The 23,043-nt window shown below is 37.0% G+C and overlaps 1 gene segment (V, D, J or C); it reads left to right on the top strand.

Moving 5' to 3' along the window:
* LOC132124852 (immunoglobulin lambda constant 7-like) overlaps window positions 1-22,673 on the top strand; it is a 28,015-nt gene extending 5,342 nt beyond the window's left edge. Inside the window, 1 exon segment of the C gene segment in view lies at window positions 22,302-22,673. Within this exon segment, the coding sequence occupies window positions 22,302-22,615 (314 nt within the window).
* The last annotated feature ends 370 nt before the right edge of the window (window positions 22,674-23,043 follow it).

Below are 23,043 nucleotides of genomic sequence, written 5' to 3'. Positions count from 1 at the left end.
GGTGGGAATAAGAATACAACACATTATGAAACATAAGCAAGATGAATTACACATTGACACATTGTTAAATTGATTGAACTGAACAAACAAACAAGATTGCACAACTAATAAAGATTAATGTCAGAAATCAATATTGATTCAGTGGTGAGTTAATGTCATGTTGCTATGTGAGACATTTTACATTTTAAAAAATATTTTGTGTGAAGGAGTTTTTGAAAAAAAACGAGAGAGGTTTCTACACCAGTTTCACTTCTGCTGTTATCAAGCAGAACAACAGACAAACTTAGACAATAAATATTATAATGTCATCAAACTCATACAAATTCATTGTATAATCAGTTGTATAATCAATATATAATCATATACTAAATATAATGGCTGAAAACAAGAAAATTGTCTTGGGGAATCTACGCAAGTGTAAAGTCAGACAGTTGACATGACATAAGCACTGACAAAAACAGCTAGGAAAACGGGTAGTTGTGTTTTTTTCTTCTTCTCATAATAAAGTTAACTTTTGGCTGCATGTCATGTTATTTATTACTTATCAAGGCACAGAGATGTTGAAACCCGGGATTCACACGGTTCATTCAGCATGCTTCTGTTTTTCGAATGAAACCATATGATCCACACATAAGATGAAGTCAAGATGCACAAATATACTGGATGAAGTCCATTTGCATTTAATATATACTGTAGATGTTCATTTTAACTGTAGAAAATTAAGCAAATGTCCAACTCAGTTTTACAGACTTTGAAGTGTAGCCTACAGTACTTCCTGAAAACTCAAACATTTTTCAAAATTTTGATTGACTGTTGGTGAAAACATCCCAAACATGCTTTATTTGTCTTATAATTTAATCAAACTCCACTCTGTACTCTACAGTACATAAGCAACCACAAACAACCTAAATTATTACTGGTTTTTGTAGTATTGTTTTAAATTTGTATCGTCAGTGCATAAGACTGTGTTGTAGTGTGTGCGTTTTTGAGGGTTTGTGTGTCTTCACATCTTCATTTCTAATCTTCATTTTTACCGTACAATTTTTTTTTTAATTGCTAACATTCTTTTGTCCAATCTGTACACACTAAAAAATGTTGGGTTAAAAATAACCCAACCTGTAACCCAACTATGGGTTGGTATAGCACCTTCCCATCTATGGGTTATTTCAACCCAACCCATTGGGTTAAAATCCTGTTGGGTTAAAAGTTACCCAACAGTTGAGTTAAATATTTATATTAATTAACATCAGTATTTTGAATAAAAATGACTTAATACAACCATATTTTGAAACTACTTTGTTGTAAATTACAGATTTTATTTTAATATGTAAATAACACATTTACAAATATATTTTAAAATATTTTATTTAAATGTACAAGAATGTGTAAAAATACACAGTAAAAAACATTGGGTTGTTTTTTTAACCTAACCGTTGGGTTACACATATTGGGTCAATGTGTTGGGTTATCTTAAAATTTGTTGGGTCATTTTTTTTTGGGCGTTGGGTTATTTTTAGTTATATCCCAACTGTTGGGTTAAATATGTTTCCCGCTTCACTCCGTTTCAAATTTTAACGGTCCAGGCAGCGACTCAGCGGACATCAGCGGCAGCCTGCATGATTATGAAAGGTAAGTAACTGTTCAGGACTCAAATGGACTTCAGATTTGAAGCATTAATGAATGTGGGTGAGGAATCCCCAAATGTATTTCAAGATGGATCTGATCAGCCAGCAGCTAACATCGCTACTAACAGGCGCTCAAGGACGAGCAGACAGCGGCTTTCAGCTCAGAGCGCAGCCGAGCCAAGGACTCTGATAGTGGGTGACTCTGTTATCAGAAACATCCGTAGCAGGACTACAACAACATGCTGCCTTCCTCAAGCAACGGTCTCTGATGTGAACAAGGAACTTCAGAACATTCTGATAAAGCACAAGACTGCAAATCAAATCATCATCCATGTGGGGAAGAATGATATTCGGAAAGAGCAGTCAGAACTCCTTAAGAAGGACTTCAGTGAACTCTTTGAAACACTTCGAAGACTCAAAGTTCAGTCGTTCATCAGTGGACCACTCCCAGCAAGGGGAACAAATATGTTTTCATGGTTGCTTTGGCTGAACACATGGCTACAAAGATCTTGTAATATAAAAGGAATGAATTTCATTGACAACTTCAATCTTTTCTGGGGCCATAGACAATTGTTTAAACCGGATGGCCTCCACCCAAACAAACTTGGTGCTAGAGTGTTTAAGGACAATATCTACTTTTCCCTCCGTCATCCTTCAGCAGAGTGTGTCAATCCATTCAGCACACACACACCGGGTCCGAGTCATCATGTGGTTGACTTATCCCACAAGGACACTGATAACACCACACAGCCAAAACAAGCACTGCTCATGGACACTATCCCGACTGAGCCCTGCCCACAGACCTCCTCACAGACTGACTGTGATGTATCAAAACAGCTACAAGATTCAGCACCCAGGGATTACTTTCTGGAAAACAGCCAGGGAAGCCAGGACAACATATCACAGCCACCGGAAACACCAGAGACACAGCCCATCTCACCAGACACATTATCCCTCTCTCCAGCATCTCCACTTCTGTGCTTCTCACAGAAAATGGAGGAATTGGTGTATGCTGGGACTAAACTCTCTCACTCATTTGCTGCAAGCCCGCAGATATCACAAAAAAAAACGGCAGGCCCCAAAACATCAAAGCCTGTGGTCCCTGCTCCTGCGAGAGCTCTTCGACCACTGCCTCAACGCCAGGGCCCAAACCCTCTATCTGCTGAAGGTGAACCAAAAACAACTGATAGCAGCTCTCAGTGATATGTGTCGGTTCCCCGCTATAATAACAGCAACATTCACAAATGCCTACTGAACAAGCGGGAACCCAGTGTGCCTGTAGCTTTCTCTATTTCAGTTTTATCACGTGATAGAAAGTCTAAGGCCATCTCAAGCCGAAGGGCAAACTCATCTAATCTGCGGCCTATTATGCATCAAACTAAAATTGATGTAAAGACACAAAGCACAGCCATCAAGTTAGCATCTTTAAACATTCGCTCACTAAAAAATAAATCATTTCTAATAAATGACTTTATAACCACAAACAATCTGGATTTTATGTTTCTAAACTAAACATGGCTTGAAGACAGCTGCAATGCAACAGTCCTTAATGAAGCAGCCCCTCCTAACTTCACTTACATGAGTGTCTGCAGGACTTTTAGGAGAGGTGGAGGTGTAGCTGCTCTATCTAAAGATGTCTATCAATGCAAGCAAGTGTCATTTGGTCAGTACTTGTCTTTTGAATATCTAGGGATTGTGCTGAAAGGTGCTCCACGCATTCTGTTTATTATTATTTACTGGCCTCCAAAATACTCTCCAGCCTTTGTTGAAGAGGTCACAGAAATGTTATCAATGATTTCCTCAGAGTTTGACTGTTTTGCTATTGCAGGGGATTTTAATATTCACATAGATAATTCAGAAAACAAAACTACAAAAGAAATGATAACGGTTCTAAACACTTTTGACTTGACTCAGCATGTGCATGGACCCACACACAGGTGGACACACTCTAGACTTAATCATCAGTAGGGCTCTAAACATTTCATCCATTGTTATTAAGGACATAGCACTATCTGATCACTTCTGTATTTTCTTTGATATTTTGATGTCTGCTACAACTGAATCTAGATCGGTCTCTGTCAGAAGGAGATGCATTAATGAGAACACAAATGTACTATTTATGGAGGCTATATCTTTAACACCAAGCATTTCTGCAGACTCTGTTGATACTCTCCTTGATTCATTCAACTCAAAAGTTAAGAATGTTATTGATGATATTGCTCCAATAATAATCTGTAAGAAAACAAACAGACAGAAATGAGTTTGGAGAAGATCAACAGCAGTTCAGACTATGAAAAGACAATGCAGAAAAGCAGAGCGGATGTGGCGGAAGACAAAACTTGAAATTCACTATAGCATCTACAAAGACAGCCTTCATGCTTTTAAAGTGAAACTAGCCACAGCTAGACAGAATTTCTTCTCAAATCTTATAAACAGTAACTTAAATAACACTCGTACTCTTTTTGCCACTGTTGAGAGACTGACAAACCCCCCAAGTCAGATTCCCAGTGAAATGCTCTCAGACAGCAAATGCAATGAGTTTGCATCCTTTTTTTCTTAGAAGATCATCAATATCAGGAAGGCGATTAGCACATCCTCAAGTAATGCAGAGGTCAGACAGATTAGGCCACAATATCAAAAAGATACTATGTCGATTTTTGAAGCAATCGATAGCAAAATTCTGGAAGACATAGTGCAGCACCTAAAATCGTCAACCTGCTATCTTGACACACTTCCCACATCTTTTTTCAAAAATATGTTTAACTGCTTAGAAGCAGATCTTTAAGAAGTGGTGAACGCCTCACTTCTTTCTGGGACATTTCCAAACTCCTTAAAAAATGCAGTTGTTAAGCCCCTCCTGAAAAAGAGCAATCTTGATAACACCATTTTGAGCAATTTTAGACCAATATCTAATCTTCCTTTTATAGGTAAAATTATAGAAAAGGTCGTTTTTAATCAGCTGAACAAATACTTAAACTCAAATTGATACCTGGACAAGTTTCAATCTGGTTTTCGACCGCATCACAGCACAGAGACAGCACTCATTAAGATAATAAATGATATTCGCTTAAATTGTGACTCTGGCAAAATATCGGTTCTGGTATTGCTAGATCTCAGTGCTGCGTTTGACACTGTCGATCATAACATACTACTAGAGAGACTGGAAAACTGGGTCGGGCTTTCTGGGATGGTACTCAAATGGTTCAGGTCATACTTAGAAGGGAGAGGTTATTATGTGAGTCTAGGAGAGCATAAGCATAAGTCTAAGTGGACGTCCATGACATGCAGAGTCCCACAAGGGTCAATTCTTGCACCGCTCTTGTTTAGCCTGTATATGCTCCCACTAAATGAAAACATGAGAAAGAACCAAATTGCCTATCACAGCTATGCTGATGATACCCAGATTTACCTAGCCTTATCTCCAAATGATTACAGCCCCATTGACTCCATCTGCCATCTGACCGCATCTGCCAATGCACTGATGAAATTAATAGTTGGATGTGCCAGAACTTTCTTCAGTTAAACAAGGAAAAAACTGAAGTCATTGCATTTGGAAACAAAGATGAAGTGTTCAAGGTGAATGCATACCTTAACTCTAGGGGTTAAACAACTAAAAATCAAGTCAGGAATCTTGGTGTGATTCTGGAGATGGACCTTAGTTTCAATAGTCATGTCAAAGCAGTAACTAAATCAACATACTATCATTTAAAAAACATTGCAAGAATTAGATCTTTTGTTTCCAGCCAAGACTTGGAGAAACTTGTTCATGCCTTCATCACCAGCAGGGTGGACTATTGTAATGGGCTCCTCACCGGCCTTCCCAAAAAGACCCATTAGACAGCTGCAGCTCATCCAGAACGCTGCTGCCAGGATTCTGACTAGAACCAGAAGATCTGAGCATATCACACCAGTCCTCAGGTCCTTGCACTGGCTTCCAGTTACATTTAGGATTGATTTTAAAGTACTTTTACTCGTTTATAAATCACTAAATGACCTAGGACCGAAATATATTGCAGATATGCTCACTGAATATAAACTTAACAGAGCACTCAGATCATTAGGATCGAGTCAGTTAGAAATACCAAGGGTTCACACAAAACAAGGGGAGTCCTCCTTTAGTTATTATGCCGCCCGCAGTTGGAATCAGCTTCCAGAAGAGATCAGATGTGCTAAAACAATGGTCACATTTAAATCTAGACTTAAAACTCATCTGTTTAGCTGCGCGTTTATTGAATGAGCACTGTGCAATGTCCGAACTGATTGCAATATATATTTTCACTGTTTTTTTTATTTAATTTTATGTAAAATCATTTTCTAACTGTTTTAAATTCATTTTAAATAAGTACAGTTTTAATAATTTTAAAAGTTTTAAAATTGCTTGTTTTATTCTTGTTATTATTTTTCTTCATAACTATTTTACTTTCTTTTATGTAAAGCACTTTGAATTACCATTGTGTACGAAATGTGCTATATAAATAAACTTGCCTTGCCTTGCCTTGCCTTGCCTTGCCTTCAGATTCAACTGTAATTACGCTACTGTAGTTTTGTCTCAGTTTACTTAAGCATTAAACTCCTAGCAACTCGTAGCAGTAGCAGCCAGAGGATTAATAATACTGTAAACTAAACTAATCTAAACTACTATCATCACCATTAAAAATACTGTATGCTAAAGACTTCAATGTTATCTACTGTAAAGTTACAGAAGTAATTTAGTACACAAATGTTATAAAATCATCCTTTTACAAAGATCTTCAACCTTTCACAGACACCAGCCATCATACCACCCTGCTTAAAATCAGCCACCTTCATTCCTGTTCCTAATGAAACCCTATATAAAAATCATATGAGTAAAAAGGTTAAAACATTTATATTATTCCGTTGTTTGTTTATGATTTGTTTGTGCATTGTCCATTCATTTCTAATTCTGGGGTGATGTTTAAAATAATAATATGATTATGATAAAATCTTGCTGTACTTATACATATGTATCGTTACATAATGTAGCCTAAAGTTTGTTAGAAATGCACATGTGAATAACGTGGTGGGAACAGTCAAGCTTGTCTTATTTTTAATGATTGGATGCTAAATAGCTTAATCCGGCCTCGCAAATAGGGGAATGTTATGCTATTGGGTAATGAAAAGGGCCATCAGAGAGGTAGGATGACAGAGAGAAGATGGTCATGAGTGAAAAACTGACAAAATTTTTATTTTGTTTAATATTATCCAGAAAGCGTCCCCAGCCAAGGGAAGCGTTGGGTGTTCCTCCGGCAAAGTGGGATTATTTTTGCTTCCCAGGAGGATCATATTATTACGTGCTCGTGCCTCTACCCCTCCATTCGCACATAGACTTCCTCACAAACTGCCCACAAACTGTTAAGCTTGGCCCCCACCTCTCCTCCACCATCACGCTCAGCACCAGCTCTCCACAAGGTGATAGATAACTGATGGACCCAAGAGCAGAAGAATAACATGCAGGCTTTGATGATCGAACAAAAGGGCTTTACTGAAGATTCCAAGTTCCAAAGTACAGCATAAAGGAAGCCGTGCTTCCTCAGTAAAAAAAAAAAACAGCAAAAAACAAAAGAGCAAAACCAAACCCAAAAACTTAAAGGAGTCATATCATGCTTTTAAATCGTTCCTTTTTACAAATAAATCATACATTTGTGGTCTATATAAAGCGGAACTGCAATGTTTGGGTCTGAATTCCTCATTATTGTAGCTCCACAGGCCCCTTTCTACCCCTTTTCTGATGTGCGTCTGAGAGCAACTCGTTTTGATGTGGTTGCAGGTTGCAGAGGGGACATTGGGTTCAACTCCGCCCCGTTCTGCCATTTTTGCCATTTGATAGCAGAGATAAGATTATCTAGTGGCACAGAAACTTTTTATTCACACGTTATTAACAAAATGTCAACAACGGAAGACTTGTTCATCCAGCCTTATATGTTCGAGCCAGAGTCGGAGCGAGATGAAAATGAAGACGACGAACCTGCAGAACGTCTTCATATGGATGTATCGCAATGGTGTGTTACTGTATTTACATTAACTTCTCCATCCATGCCCACTACTACAATACTGCCTGTTTTACAACGACTATTTAACACTCACAAAACAAAATATAAGTTATATTATAAACAATGAAAGAAAAGCACTAAAGTAATAGTGGACCTTTTACTTTAGAATTTATCGTCTAAAGTTTATAGTCCAGGGATAAAATTTTAGATGCATTTTTTTTTTCTGTTTGTTCTGAAATTGCTAAACACAATCTGTTAACAGTTCAATCAATATTGTGCTATTCAACTGCTATCTTGGCAACTGCTTCTCATGGGTGAACTGCGCTGCGCCTAAGTAGTATACAGAAATGTTAGTAGGTGTTTGAGGCAACTTATTTAATACAATTCACATGGTAATTCAGGAAAAAAAAATCTCTGAATGCTCCACATGAAATGATGTTTTTATTAACAAGATTCGGGAGGAGCGTGTCAGATACTTAGCCTAATCAACACAGGTGGACCATAATCAAGTAATCAATACCATAGTATAAATATTGCTGACTTACCTCTATCCATTGACGGTTTATCAGCATCCTTCCTCCACCCCATCTCCTCACTTTGAGTTCACTTTATAAAACGACGGGGAAAGGGGGTACTCTAGGTTTGGGCCATTCCCGAGCTCGGAGCCCTTCAACGGACAGCACGCCAAATACGCATACTGTACCTCAGCGAATTATATGTAAGCGTGAACTAGTGAAACTTTAGTCTTCCGACCTTTTACCACTGTGTTGATTTGTTTTTATTAATATGTGCGAGGGAGATAGAGCAAGACAGCGCCTAGTTTAGAGACGGTGAAGTCTTGTTTACACTCTCGCCTGGCTCCGAAGAGAAAAAGTGTGTGCGTGTGTGCGTGACCGGGTCTCTCTCTCCGCTCGTTCTTTCAGTTAAACATCTACCCTGTCACAAGCGCGGTAGTTCATTTACATTACTCACCTATCAAATAAGACTTTGGCGGAAATACAAAAATCGCAGCGAGAAATCAAAATGGCGGATTGCTCGAAGAGTTGGGCCGGGAGTCGCTGTCCTTATTTGGCAGTTCCGCTGCAAATACTGTGACGTCATTGTTCAAAAAACATAATTGAGAATAAAAAAATCAGAACAGGTTGCAAAATAGGACCAAAACAGAGTATAACGATATCAACGAAGCAACTGAAGAGACTACTTTCAACTTTTCTGTACTTCTAAACACTCCAAATATACAACAAAATGCACTTAAAGGCTAAAAAAGTGGATGCTAAGTAGGCACAAGATTGAACACAATTCTAAGGAAGAGGCACACCTAAATAGGCAGAACACAAACAAGATAATGACCAGCAGGTGGTAGAAATCAATTCCTAATTAGTGGTAACCCAAATAGTTCTACTATGGCTGGGCAACCTATGCCGCATTTCCACCGAAACTACCCGGAACATTTGTACCAGGACCTTTTTTTCCCAGGAACTTTTTTCCCCCCAGACCTGTGGCTTTCTGCGTTTTTTGCGGTGTAAAGTACCAGGAAGATTAGGCAAATAGACTGGTGACATAGGTCTGCGTGCGTTTCTCAATACAAAGTATGCTGATTTTGGACGTGCATCCTGTGATGTCCGCGACGACGCAAATCCGGTAAATCTGCAAACAGCAGCGTACTTCATAACTTCAATCAGCTGACCATGGTTAATGCAATTTTCCTCTCTGTATATTTACAATAAAACGAAATAGGACATCAAATACCACTGCCTCCTTTCGTTTTCATTTAAACATAAGTCCCTAGTTCCTGGGTAAAGTTCCTGCGGTGGAAACGCGGCACTAGTGAATTGGAGAGTCATTACACCTCATGAGTGTCAGAGCCAATCTAATGGTTGGGTGAGTCATTACAAGAGCAGCAACTAGAGGCTGGAGCCTTACATTATGACTGTACTCCCACTCATCCCACTAACACCATCATCAAATTTGCAGATGATACCACAGTGATAGGACTCATCTCAGAAGATTATGAATCAGCCTACTGAGATGAAGTCCAGAAACTAGAGTAGTGGTGCTCTGAAAACAAATTGTCCCTGAACATCTCCAAGACAAAACAGCTCATTCTCGACTTAAGGAGGCATCATACTATACCAGCCCCACTCTACATCGATAGGGACTGTTTTGAAAGGGTCTGCACCTTCATATTACTGGGAATACACATATCCAGCGACATGTCTTGGTCTGCTAACACCTCTGCAATGATCAAAAAGGCGCAGCAATGGCTGCACTTCTAGAACAATGTAAAGTGTAAGCTGCTGGCGTACTTTTACTGCTCTACCATAGAGACTGTGTTAGTGTAATGCATTTCAGTGTTGTCAGGGCCGCCTTTACCTAATGCAAGGTCCTGGGGCTGAGAGGTTTTATAGCCCCCCATCCCCTCGATTTATAGTCTCATTTTAAAAAATTGTAATCTACATCACAAAATGCATTAGTTTCTTTTGAGACTTACAACAGTGAGTTTTCCTTTTATATTAATTTAATTACAGGATAATGAGTGTTTACTATAGCCCCACTCAAGCGCATGACCACACGCATAACGATTGCCACAAAGAACTGGTAAAGTTATGATTATGAATGTGTCTAAAATAGCCAGGAGACATTTAATTGTTTAGTAATAAACTGGTGTTTTCTCTGTCGCTGCAAAGATGAAGTTGACAATGCGGACTTACCATGATGCCAGAGAGAAATGCATATTTCTTAGGCTATAGATAACATAATCAGGGAGTAGCCTATTTTTGTTTTTGTAATTTTGTTTAAAAGTAGACATTTCAAACTTTCCATAATAGGCTAAATATTCATATATTTCTCAAATCTGTGAGGCACAAGCTGATTTTCGTCACCCTCCAGTTTACGTTCAATTTAAGTGATCACGTCGGCGCCTTATTACAATGTCTACTATATATTTGCTTCTTATTAAATACAGGCAATTGGTTGATAAAAAAAAATATAAAAATTAAGATACATGTAACACATTTCTAAGGAATTGGCAATAATTTGATAAATGAATTGCTGTTAGTTCAGATTAGATTGCTCAGAAGATTTATAGACCGTAAAGGAGGTGGCGGGTTGTGGTGGAAACAACAGACAGTCACAAGGTGAATTTGAACTTGGAATGTAATTGTTCACTTTTATATATAAAGTAGAAATAATAAACAAACTAAAAAAAAATTATATACATGGACCGCTCAAATATCAGAAAGAAATCAAATGTAAAAAATTAATACAAGGAATAACTTTTCTCTCAAAATATCACTACTGTCCCGATAGGGACTTCAATATCATCAAGTGGTTTATGGGTAGCCATATAAGATCAATAGTTCAATGTTCTGTAAAGTACTGATCAATTTCTTTTCCCATTCTTTTTTTTTTAATCAATTCCCTCAAGAGAAGGAACTTAATTCTTTAGATTTTGATCGTATTGCTCTCTTAAATCAAGGCTGAATATTGAAAGAAAGGATATTGTCCTCTTGTTTATGATGTGTCGTCATTTTTCTTCTGTAGCAGATTTGGGTGGCTTGCCATCAAATGTGAAGTTTTACAAGATGTCACAGAAGAACACAGTATCCGGGCCTGATCACAGACCAGAACATGAATTTAGTGTATTCAAGAATAATTTTACATGAAAGATCAAACAAATCAGAATAAACAATTAAACATACAATTTCAAATACAATTTTTTCTATATATACATTCATTTACCTCTTTAACAATAGTTTTTGTTTTCTCTTACACAGGCGCTTCTCTATCACAGGCACGTGACCAACAATGGTGTCAGTGAACTGCAATGAACAATATCCATGCAGTTCACCATGACCGCTTAGACTGAAATTATGAAATTAAACAGTAACTCGTACAAATATCATTTTTACAAGAAATTATATCAGATATCATCAATGACATTTACCTCTATAATCGATTTTACTCTATCACATGCGTGTGACCAACAATGGCGTTGTGAACTGAAATGAACAATAATCACGCCGTTCACTGACATTTATAACTACTTAGGTCAAATATTAATGAAAAAAAGAAAAATAACAATTTACTGCAACTAAATATCAGATTTTTTACCAAAGATTACATTACGCTGACTCATTCGGCCTCTTCCATTACTGGATGGCTCAAAACAAATGAATTATAATACTTTGGAACACTTTTCGGAGGATTTTTAATCTATATTTCTTCAAATTAGATTGTGAACATCAGATCACGTCTTTTATTCTCTGTCAGGCTCGTCTCTTCTCATTGCGCATGCCAGTCAACACGACGGGCGCGCAACGACAGAGAGCTCTCATTGGTCAATAACTAATCTTTTAAATAGGATAATTTGACTAGTTTTTTACATTTTCTTTAATAATGTCTACACCTCTTTTCAACTTTTATTAGATAAATATGATATTACGAAACTATGAATAAATTAAGTAATTCCCTTCAATTACACTTCATTTAACTGGGGTTACATACAATTTATACAAAACGAAAATCTTTTTAAAAAAGTCTTTCCACAAAACAAAACTCAATGAAGTGGTCAAAATCATGTCTTAAAAAAATTATATTTGCATAAACATAATATCAAACTTTCTATAATAGGCTAAATATTTCCTATATTTCTCAAATCTGTGAGGCACAAGCTGAGTTTCGGCACCCTCCAGTTCACGTTCAGTGCAAGTGATCGCATCGGCACCTTATTAGATTGTCTGCTATGCATTTGCTTCTTATTTATTAAATACAGGCAATTGGTTGATAAAAAATATCAAAATTAATATACAATTTATACAAATGAAAATCTTTTAAAAATAGTCTTTCTACAAAACAAAACTCAATTAAGTGTTCAAAATCATGTCTTAAAAAACATAATAGCACCTGGACACACCCCAAAGTTAACTATAGACATTCTGATAGTTAAGCCCACTGGTCATAGGCTATTGAGAGTGAGGAGTTGCTCCTCTCCTCGATATCACAGTCTCCGCCATGTTGGCAGGATGCCGGCTGCAAAACATGATTGTTTACGTGTGTTGTTAACTCGGTAGTAGGGGAGGTTCTCGCAATTCCGCACTGTTTTACCAGGCCTTGAAGTCACTGCTGCGATAAAAACTGCTCCAGTACCTCACACGATACATTTGGAAAACATAGGAACAATGGAATCGTTTTTAGGTCACAGAAATGGACACAGCATCAGTCTGCAGCCTCGTCTGAATCTCATACACCTTGCATTCACACTGTTAATGGCTTTAATCTAACCAGGACATTTACATCTTGCAATCACACATTTAACTACCCCAGCCAACCCAGAACTGGTTTGTCCACTTTGAAGCCCCCAACACCCAACACAAAAACCTGGTACAGTATGTGTCATTGAGCTAAAATCAAATTACAACTAAATACCTAAACATACACAGCTTTAGCCTACATCAAAACATGTTGGAAACGTTTGTGTACATTGAAATCTAGTGTTTATGAAACAGTCGCAGTTATTACTTTGTCATTTTGGTCAAGAAGTGTCTGCTAAATGCAGTGTAATTACAACACGCTAAAACGCATGTGAAGAAACTTACCAAGTCCTGCACCCAGCCACAGCAGAAAGCCTCGTAACTTTCCAAAGACTTGTGACTTTTAAACTTCTGCATTGTGTAGTAACATACACCAAAAACAAGATAATTCACAATGTTCATATATGTGCGGTAAATGGTGCAGGTCTCTGTGCCGCTGCAGGGAGCTCGTATGGGTCGATGTTTTGGATGCCTGAGAGCTTCTCCAAATATCGCTGTTTTGCGCTTGGTTTGAGCTTTTCTTTCGCCTTATCTTTATGTATTTCTTTACTTTCTTCTTTTTCTTTCTCTTATTCGTAGATCCGTCTCTGTTCCTCCAAAATAATAAAAGCACAAAAATTCAAGAGCTCTGGAATGTTTAGTCGTGCCTCTGTGAAGTTCTGAAGGCGTTGCCACTGGCAACCAATAGTGTCTCTTACCGTCATGGCTGACTGGCTCAGACCCCGCCCAAATCAACCCAAATCGGCACGTGACTCCTCACTCTCAATAGCCCCATTCACACTGGCAATGACAAGATCCCATTCATCTCAATGGAGCTTGGGCAACACAAGCGTTTGGTACCCCAGTCCACTTTTTTACATTCCCTGTTTTTCACTGCCAGGGACACATCAGAGTGTGTTTCCAAAAATACACCAACACATTAGCTTTTCAACATGAGGTAATAACATTTTAGACTTTGTTTACACCACACAGAGAGGAGCTTACAAAGCCCTCCCCCTCCCCCACCTCGGAGCCTCAGACCACATCACTGTCATGCTAATGCCTGCATACAGACCGCTCATTAAAGTCGCCAAACCAGTTCACAAACAGATTCAAGTGTGGCCAGAAGGATCATCAGGGGCTCTTCAAGACTGCTTCAACACAACTGACTGGAGTATGTTTAAGCAGGCTGCCACATACAATAACTACGCTGACCTCCAGGTGTACTCAGAGATTGTCACTGCCTACATCAACAAGTGTATTGATGATTTAACGGTCACAAAAACCATCACTGTCCGGGCCAACCAGAAGCCATGGATGAAAGGGGAGGTCTACAGACTCCTGGAGACGCGGAACGCTGCATTCAGAGCTGGAGATGAGGTTGGCCTGAGAACAGCCAGGGCCAACCTTTCCCGTGGCATCAGAGAGGCTAAGAGACATCACTCCAGGAGGATAGCTCATCAATTCAGCGACAGCAGAGACATTATGAACCTGTGGCAGGGGATACAGACCATTACGGACTACAAGCCCCCACCACGGACCTGTGACAACAACATCTCTCTGCTGAACGAGCTGAACACCTTCTTCGCCTGCTTTGAGCAACAAAACAGAACCACTGCACAGAAGACTCCACCTCCTCCCGGCGACCAGGTGATGACGCTGACCCCAGACAGCGTGAGGAGATCCTTCAGCAGGATCAATGCATGCAATGCTCCGGGTCCTGACAACATCCCTGGGCATGTACTAAGAGAGGAACTGACTGATGTCTTCACTGACATTTTTAACATCTCACCCCCCTGTCCCTCTTCTGCCACAGGCACCACTGAACTATGACCCCCCCCCCCCCCCAGATCCCACATGCTTTATTTAACTTTATTTTTAATTTGATTATATGTCTATTTTACATTCCCTTATTGTACAGTTGTATCTACATTTTATATTTGATCTAGATTTTTAGGTTCTACTGTTAATGTTATCTGTATGCACCGGGGGTCTGAGAGTAACGCAATTTAGATTCTCTGTATGTATGTACCGTACATATGGAAGAATTGACAATAAAGCAGACTTAACTTGACTTGAGAGTAAAACAAAAGCTCAAAGCACCAAAATATTGAGATAGCCTCGGTCCAGAACATTCAGATCCTCAGAATGGGCAGAATGTTCACCTTCCAACAGGACAATGACCCTAAGCATACAGCCTGGGCTTGAACCCAATCAAATATTTCTGGAGAAACCTGAAAATGTGCATCTGTCCCCATCCAATCTGACAGAGCTTGAGAGGTGAAGAGGCGAGAAGAAGAATGCAGATACTTGGCAAATGATGATGATCGAAGTTTGTCGTGTCAAACACAAAAAAGATTTGAGGCTGTTAAAAGTGCTTAAAGTACTGAACTTTATGTATTGTACTTATTTCAGGTATTTATATTTTTTTATACTGTATATATATTTACAAAGTTGTGATAGTTCTGTTTTTGCTTTGCCATTATGGTGTATGGAGTGTAGACAGGTGTGGGGAATTTTATTTTAAAGCACTTAATAAGGTTATGTTAATAAGGCTGCAACATAACAAACCGTGAAAAAAATGAAGGGGTTTGAATACTTCACAAGGCACTGTATATGTGGCTGGTTGATATGACATTGGTCTTTGACTTTAATTGACATCTGCAAGTATGATTGCAGCATTTACATTTTCAATAAGCTTTTTCTAGGCCACTGAAATGACTGAAAACCTCATGTCATTAGTGTAGATCATTTTAAACATATTTGTCAAAAGCACTAATCATTTAGTTATGAGTAAAATAACATACTATTAACTAAAAATCAGTTTACTGTATTTAGATTAAATAAGGAAAAGTTGATTTCATGTCCATTACAGTCTTTTCAGTGTTGATACTGATATATGGGAAATCTTTTCATGTGGCATATTTTAAGGGTCTGGCTGCAGACTTGCACTCTCAGACACGTGTGCTTCTGGAAGTGATGTCACTTGCAGTTTATATATATATATATATATATATATATATATATATATTTTTTTTTTTTTTTTTTTTTTTTTTTTTTTTGGAATCTCTCAACATTTTACCACAGTAGCCAGGTGGTGAAGACAAGAAAAAATAAACTAAAATATAACTGCAATCGGTGATGGCGGGCTCAAGCCATCAGTGCAAATGCCACCCCTGTGGCATCATAAAAACAGTGGGCACATGCATTTACAGTAACCCTTTGGCAGGCTAGTTTGATGGTATTCAGCAAATAAAGGATTAATACACACCATCCAGTTTATAGTTTCATCAAATTTGAGTTATTTAGGAGTTGTCAGTGGTTCATATGTTCATTAAGAAAGTTTAAGTAAATGATTAGTAAACTATTTAAATATACATATATCAATCTTATTATTAAGACACGTGATAAGAGTTGCTCAGTTTGTTAATAACTGCTTTATTGATACATATTCCTCCTGTAATTCATGATTAAATCAGATTGTTATAAACATTTAGTACTTTCCAGCCATCTATATTAGTGAGCTCATCTAAAGTGAGGACTATTTATACCTTGCAAAGCATTTACAAAGGAGATTTAAAGGATAATTTATCTTTCTAAACAGAAAAGTTAAACACAACACAGAGGGATACAAAACACAGAAATATTTTTTTCAAGATGCAAATAATGAAATTGTACAGCTGTACACTTGATAAAAAAAGAAAAAAGAAAAATAAACTTCTGCAATTTTATAGAAAAACAATCCAATTGTATATTTATATTTCTAAGTTCTGTATCCATCTGTGTTGTTTGTTTGTTTATTAATTATTATTTTTTTTTTAGGAAGATAACTGAGCCTTTAATCTCCTTTGTAATAGATGAGCTTATAAATCAAGAGCAAAGCATTTATAGCTATATTTATAAACTGCTTACTAATCACTATTAATGTTGGGATAAAGCTTCATAAAGGATGAACTGACTGTTTCTTAATGCTTACCTAATGTACATGTTACATGTACTTACGCTAAAAACAACAACAACAACAGTAAATAATGCTCAATTTCAAGTAATTAAACCAACACCCCAACTATATCCCTACAGTAATAGTAATAAATATATCTCAGTATTTATTTACGTAATTACACTGCAACATCATCACCTTTAAATAAAGTATAGGAACTTTACACTGAATGCAGCATGACACAAAATACCTTTTAGAATCACCCTCTTCAGAAATATTTCTCACCCTTGATTTATTTATGATATTATATTATATTATATTATATTATAATATAATATAATATAATATAATATAATATAATATAATATAATATAATATAATATAATATTAGTCTTTCTTATTAATTGTCCATTAAAAACATACAGTTTAGGTTATACAAAACATTAAGACTAATAACACTATACAAACACTCTAACCCTATAACACTCTATTATCACTATATAAACACTCTGGTATTACTCTTTATCACTCTAATAACACTATTGTCACTATACTAACACTCTATTAACACTCTATTGTCACTCTATTATTACTCTTTATAACTCTATTAACACTATACTAATTCTTTATTAACACTCTATAAACACTCTATTATCACACTATTAACACTCTATTAACACTCTATTGTCACTCTATTAATTCTCTATTATTACTCTTTATAACTCTATTAACACTATACTAATTCTTTATTAACACTCTATAAACACTCTATTATCACACTATTAACACTCTATTAACACTCTATTGTCACTCTATTAATACTCTATTATTAGTCTTTATAACTCTATTAACACTATACTAATTCTTTATTAACACTCTATAAACACTCTATTATCACACTATTAACACTCTATTAACAATCTATTAACTATTAACAATCTTATTTTAACTCTATTACTTTAGTCACACTCTATTAACACTCTACTAACACTCTATTAACACTCTAAAAAGAGTCAGTAGATATATAAGTTCAACGTTACTTATAGTCAACAGATTGTGTTAAATGGACCATCAAAATAAAGTGAAACCAGATTATTTTCTGTTAAAAAAAACATGTTTATATATTTAGGAAAATAAAAATTATTGATTTTGAACAAACAATTCTTGTCTAAACACTTTTTTTGTAATGTGTCTCACTATGCAATTTATCAGTTTATTCTGAATATCTTTTGCTCATGCTGTTCCTATAATTCAATGGATTTAATATACATAAAAATGTGTAATTGTGTATTTTAAACTCATTTGATTGAGTTATTTTCTAATTTTGAAAAGTAACACATTGTCACTTGTAGTCAAATAATGTGTATTTGAAATTAATTTTAAAAAGTATTTTAAAGAGATGAGTTCAATATCTCATATAAACACTATGCTGCTGTGTTTGCTGCAACATTCAATAAAGCTTCTCAACAAACTCCATTTGTGTCTGACAACATCATTCAACTAACAGATGAAGATGCATGTAGTGTTTGTGCAGGTGTTTTTCAGAAGCTCGATCAGTAGCAGTAAATCTAGTCAAATAAAGCTCTTGGGGTTTGAACATGGTCTCTGGAGACAGAGCTGCTCTATTCTGAGAGGATCACAATCACTCCACCCTGACAATGCAAATGAGATTTTCAGCTCACACTCCCAGAGTCACTGTTTGATTGGTTACATGATCTGGACTGAAACACACCAGTTTCACTTCTGCTGTAGTCAAGAGATAATTCAAATATACTGTATATGAAAAATGTCATAAAACATAAAAAGCCATTCTGATACAAACATTATGTAAGAATATAAATCTTTTTGTGGGTCAAATGGAAAGCATCACGTCCAGATATCAGAAGTGACTGAATGCAGTCTGTTCAATTTGACTGACAGGAATCATATATTACATCTAAAACATGATGATTATATTAAACACTGACTCATTCTCTTCAGAAATACAAGATTTCTGTTAGTAGTAATGATACTGTGTTATTAGTGTCTGTGTTGATCAGTGTTGTGTGTGTACTTCTACTGAACCATGAAGAGATATTTGTGGTTATTCTGCAGGTTTATGAGTTTGTTTACATTATAATTGAATTTAAATTGAATTAAGATTTATAAAGAGGAACATTTTTGTGAGGATGGTTTTATAAATTGTTTGTACTGACATTTCAGAATATCTATGCACATCTTTATAAATGAGGCTCCAGAACTCAAGCTCTTATTTTATAATCAAATGTCACTCATTAAATCATGAAAACACCTGCAGATGAAGGAAATGATGACACAAGACTGTGTAGCCAAATTGTGAAGCTCAAACACTGAAACAGATCACTGTTGGTTCTCTGTGTGTTGACTCTGTGTAGTTTTACTGTATCATGAAGCTCCTGTGAGGACGCTGAACATCTGCTGATGGAGCTGCTCTATTCTGAGAGGAACACAATCACTCAAATATGAGTTTGACTGTTTGACTCTTTATTCTCTGAAATGAGTCAGTTGTGTTGGACTGATGGAGAGATGAGGTTTGTTCACACTGAGACTCTCAGCAGTCATACTGACCTTCTGAATGATTGAATCAACTGTTGATCTGTGATGAGACTCAGTCAATGATTCATTCTGATGTGTGTCCTTCAGTATCTGTGTCTCTCACAGCTGTTACTGAATCACTCTGGCTCCTAGTATCTTGTATAAGATTCATATTACATTTATTATTATTATTATTATTATTTTCAGCAATAGAAGAATCAACAAAGAGCCTCTTATTCCATCAATGTTCAGGTACTTTAAAGAAACTGCCCATGGCTCTTTCACAAGAAGGAACTCTTTTCAGTCCTACATGGAAACATGTCGTGTTATAGTCATTATATGAAGCGTCTGTCTTCCGGTGATTTGTTTTCTGATGTTCAAAAATACCAGAAGGAAACATTAGTTGAGTGATGTCATCTTCTTATATATGGCTTTATTATTGTATGTATTAATCAAATCTTATTGTGGCATAATCTGCTATAGTAGCAAATGTCAAATCATATAATAAAAAGCAAGAATCAATGTTATATTGTATTGTGATGAAAATGCTGTTTGTTACAAACTGTATCTCCTCAAGCTGCAGTGTCTCTCAGCTGTATCAGTGCAGTCACTGTGACTCTGACTGACGGAGGTTTTTGTTCGACTCTTTATCACTGTGTGAACACATAGCTACTACTGATATAGTGTAGACTCTGACAGTAATAATCCCCTGTATCTTCAGTCTGGACTCCTCTGATGGTCAGAGTGAAATCTTTTCCATAGTTTGATCCACTGCCACTGAATCTAGATGGAGTTCCTGACTGAAGGGTGTTTATGCTATAAATGAGGAGTTTAGGAGCTTCTCCAGGTTTCTGCTGATACCAGGATAAGCCGCTATAATATATTCCTGGATCTGTACTACACTCTATTGTAGCTGTTTGACCGAGCTGGACAGTTTTAACTTGAGGCTGAGTCACAGTGATTCCTCTGGATTCTGAATAAAATAAAATAAAATAGTTTGCAAATCTTCTTAATAACAAAATATTACATTGATGTAAACAATATCATTATCATTACCAGAAATAGACATCCTACCTTGAATAAAAGCTGCAATGGTCCAGATGAGAATGATGATGTTGTTCATTGTTGTTGTTGTGTCTTGTGTGATGATGAAGATTGTGTTCTGTTCTGCTCTCAGTCATGAAGTGTTAAACTCACAGCTCTATAAACACTCTCAGAGCACTGAAGCATGTGCTGACGATGCAAAGAAGTGGGCAGGATTCACAACAGACTGAGCTGATACAAGACTAATATACTAGAGTCACAGAATATATAATTACATATTTCATTAGATGAGCTGCCACCGCTGTAATAAGAACGAGAAACATGAGTCTGTTCATAAAGTATCAGGACTGACTGTACGTCTATCATGAATCCTCATGTGGGCCTGAAATTATAAAATGGACAGAAAACATTCTGTTAAAGATGGTGATAGATTACAGCTTGATCATGTGAAGTTGTGTTGTTCTTGTGCTGAGGATTCACAGCCTGTACAGAATATATTTACAGTATATATGAACAATTGTGTCTTGATTCTTTTGTCTGAAGATGCAGGTTATTTTGTGAAATATTATGATTGAGTTGCATATAAAGAACATAAGCAGAAACTCCACAACATCCTCATGATAAAAGAGGTCAAAGGTCACCTCAGAGGTCACAGTTCATCAATTACTGTATATTTCTTTAGAAAGGTCTAAATCAGCAGACAGCTAGAGATTGATAGAGACATATAAGGTTTAAAGTCAAAGTGAATCATGTCTATCGTAAATGTGATTAATAAACTCTTCAACTGTTTATTAAAATAACTAAATTGTTGTTTTCCTTCAGTTAATAACAAACATTTTGAAAACACTTTGTCTTTGTTCTTAATTTTTGAAGTATTTTTGAAACTAAATGTGTGTTTAAGTGTCTCTCTCTCTGCTGGAGTGTGTGTTCACTCGAGTGGAATAGAGGTTTTTGTACGAGTGTTTCATTAGATTGTATCACTGTGGTGCACATTCGGTGGAGGAACTAAACTGGTGCTCGGTAAGTCAGTCTCTTTTAACTGTCTTTTACGAAATTATTAAAATTTTTAGATTTTAATGTTTAATTTATTGTATTGTCACATTTAGAGCTTTAAAAGAACTGAATTAAACTCTCAGAAAACAAATATTGTCCAAACACATTTCCATAATCTGTCTCACTTTGAGTTTTATCAGTTAATTTTATTTACAGATTCATTTTCATTACTGTTTACACTGTTCATATGAAGTTCATATTTTATTATATATATTATACATGGCGAAATGACATCAGAATGTCAATAAAGTTACTTTTTGTAGTTCAGTCAGTGATTTTGAATCTCCTTTGCTCATGCTGTGCTTCAAGAACTTACAAAATGCTAAATATGTGACTGTTTAGAAAAGTTGATTCTTTGCATTTGATGTGAGATATAATAATAAAAAAGCAGCTTGAAACATTAACATTTTTAAAAGTGTAAAAAATTATTTAACAGTGTAATAGGATTTTAAGTTCAGTTAAGACAATCTAAGAACTTTATGTTGAGATTTGAGACTGTGTTCAGTGTCTTTGTACAGTATCAGCATTCATGTACATCGTTTCATTTTATGAGGTTTCATTTAAATGCATGTAGTGATTATATATAGTTTGTATATTGTGTATATATCAGCTGTAGTGATGTTGAATAACATGAATGATAAGAGGGTTGTGATTTTGGCTGCACTCCTCATGTCTGCTGCTGAAAGTCCTGTTGAAATGCTGTGAATGCTGCAGGGCAGAAGAGTGCTGGAGCTGCAGTGTGTTTTCTCTGTGTTTGTGAATGTGTTGTGTTTGTTTCCTGCAGCTGGTCCCACAGTGAAGCCCTCAGTGTCTCTGCTGCCGCCCTCTTCTCTGCAGATCTCTGGAGACTCAGCCGCACTGCTCTGCCTGCTCAGCTCTTACTCTCCACAGGGGGCGCTGGTGAGCTGGACACTGGACGGCTCAGAGGTCACCGAGGGGGTTGTGACCAGCGCAGAGAGCGAGCAGGACGGCCGCTACAGCCGCAGTAGTGTCCTGACCCTCAGCAAAGCACGCTGGGAAGCGGGAGAGCAGTACGTCTGCAGAGTAACACATGATGGAGCTCCTCATGAGGCCTCGTTCCACAAGAGTCGCTGTTAGTCGCTCGCAGTGCTGATGTTTCTCCAGTGAGCGCTGCTCTCTCCTGAAGATGAGCGTATCTGAGTGTCCTGTGTCAGGCAGGATTCACATGAGTCTAGTGCTGCAGCTGTAGTCATTTACAACTCAATACTGAAAGAGAGCTCTAGTGCCAAAGCACTGGCTGATCTTTCAATCTGCTGTGTTTGCTGCAACATTCAATAAAGCTTCTCAACAAACTCCATTTGTGTCTGACAACATCATTCAACTAACAGATGAAGATGCATGTAGTGTTTGTCCAGGTGTTTTTCAGAAGCTCGATCAGTAGCAGTAAATCTAGTCAAATAAAGCTCTTGGGGTTTGAACATGGTCTCTGGAGACAGAGCTGCTCTATTCTGAGAGGATCACAATCACTCCACCCTGACAATGCCAATGAGATTTTCAGCTCACAC

This window comes from Carassius carassius, chromosome 43, assembly GCF_963082965.1.
Source record: "Carassius carassius chromosome 43, fCarCar2.1, whole genome shotgun sequence".
NCBI lineage: Eukaryota > Metazoa > Chordata > Actinopteri > Cypriniformes > Cyprinidae > Carassius > Carassius carassius.
The sequence above is the reverse complement of the archived record's forward strand: the minus strand, read 5'-3'. Positions and strand labels throughout refer to the sequence as shown.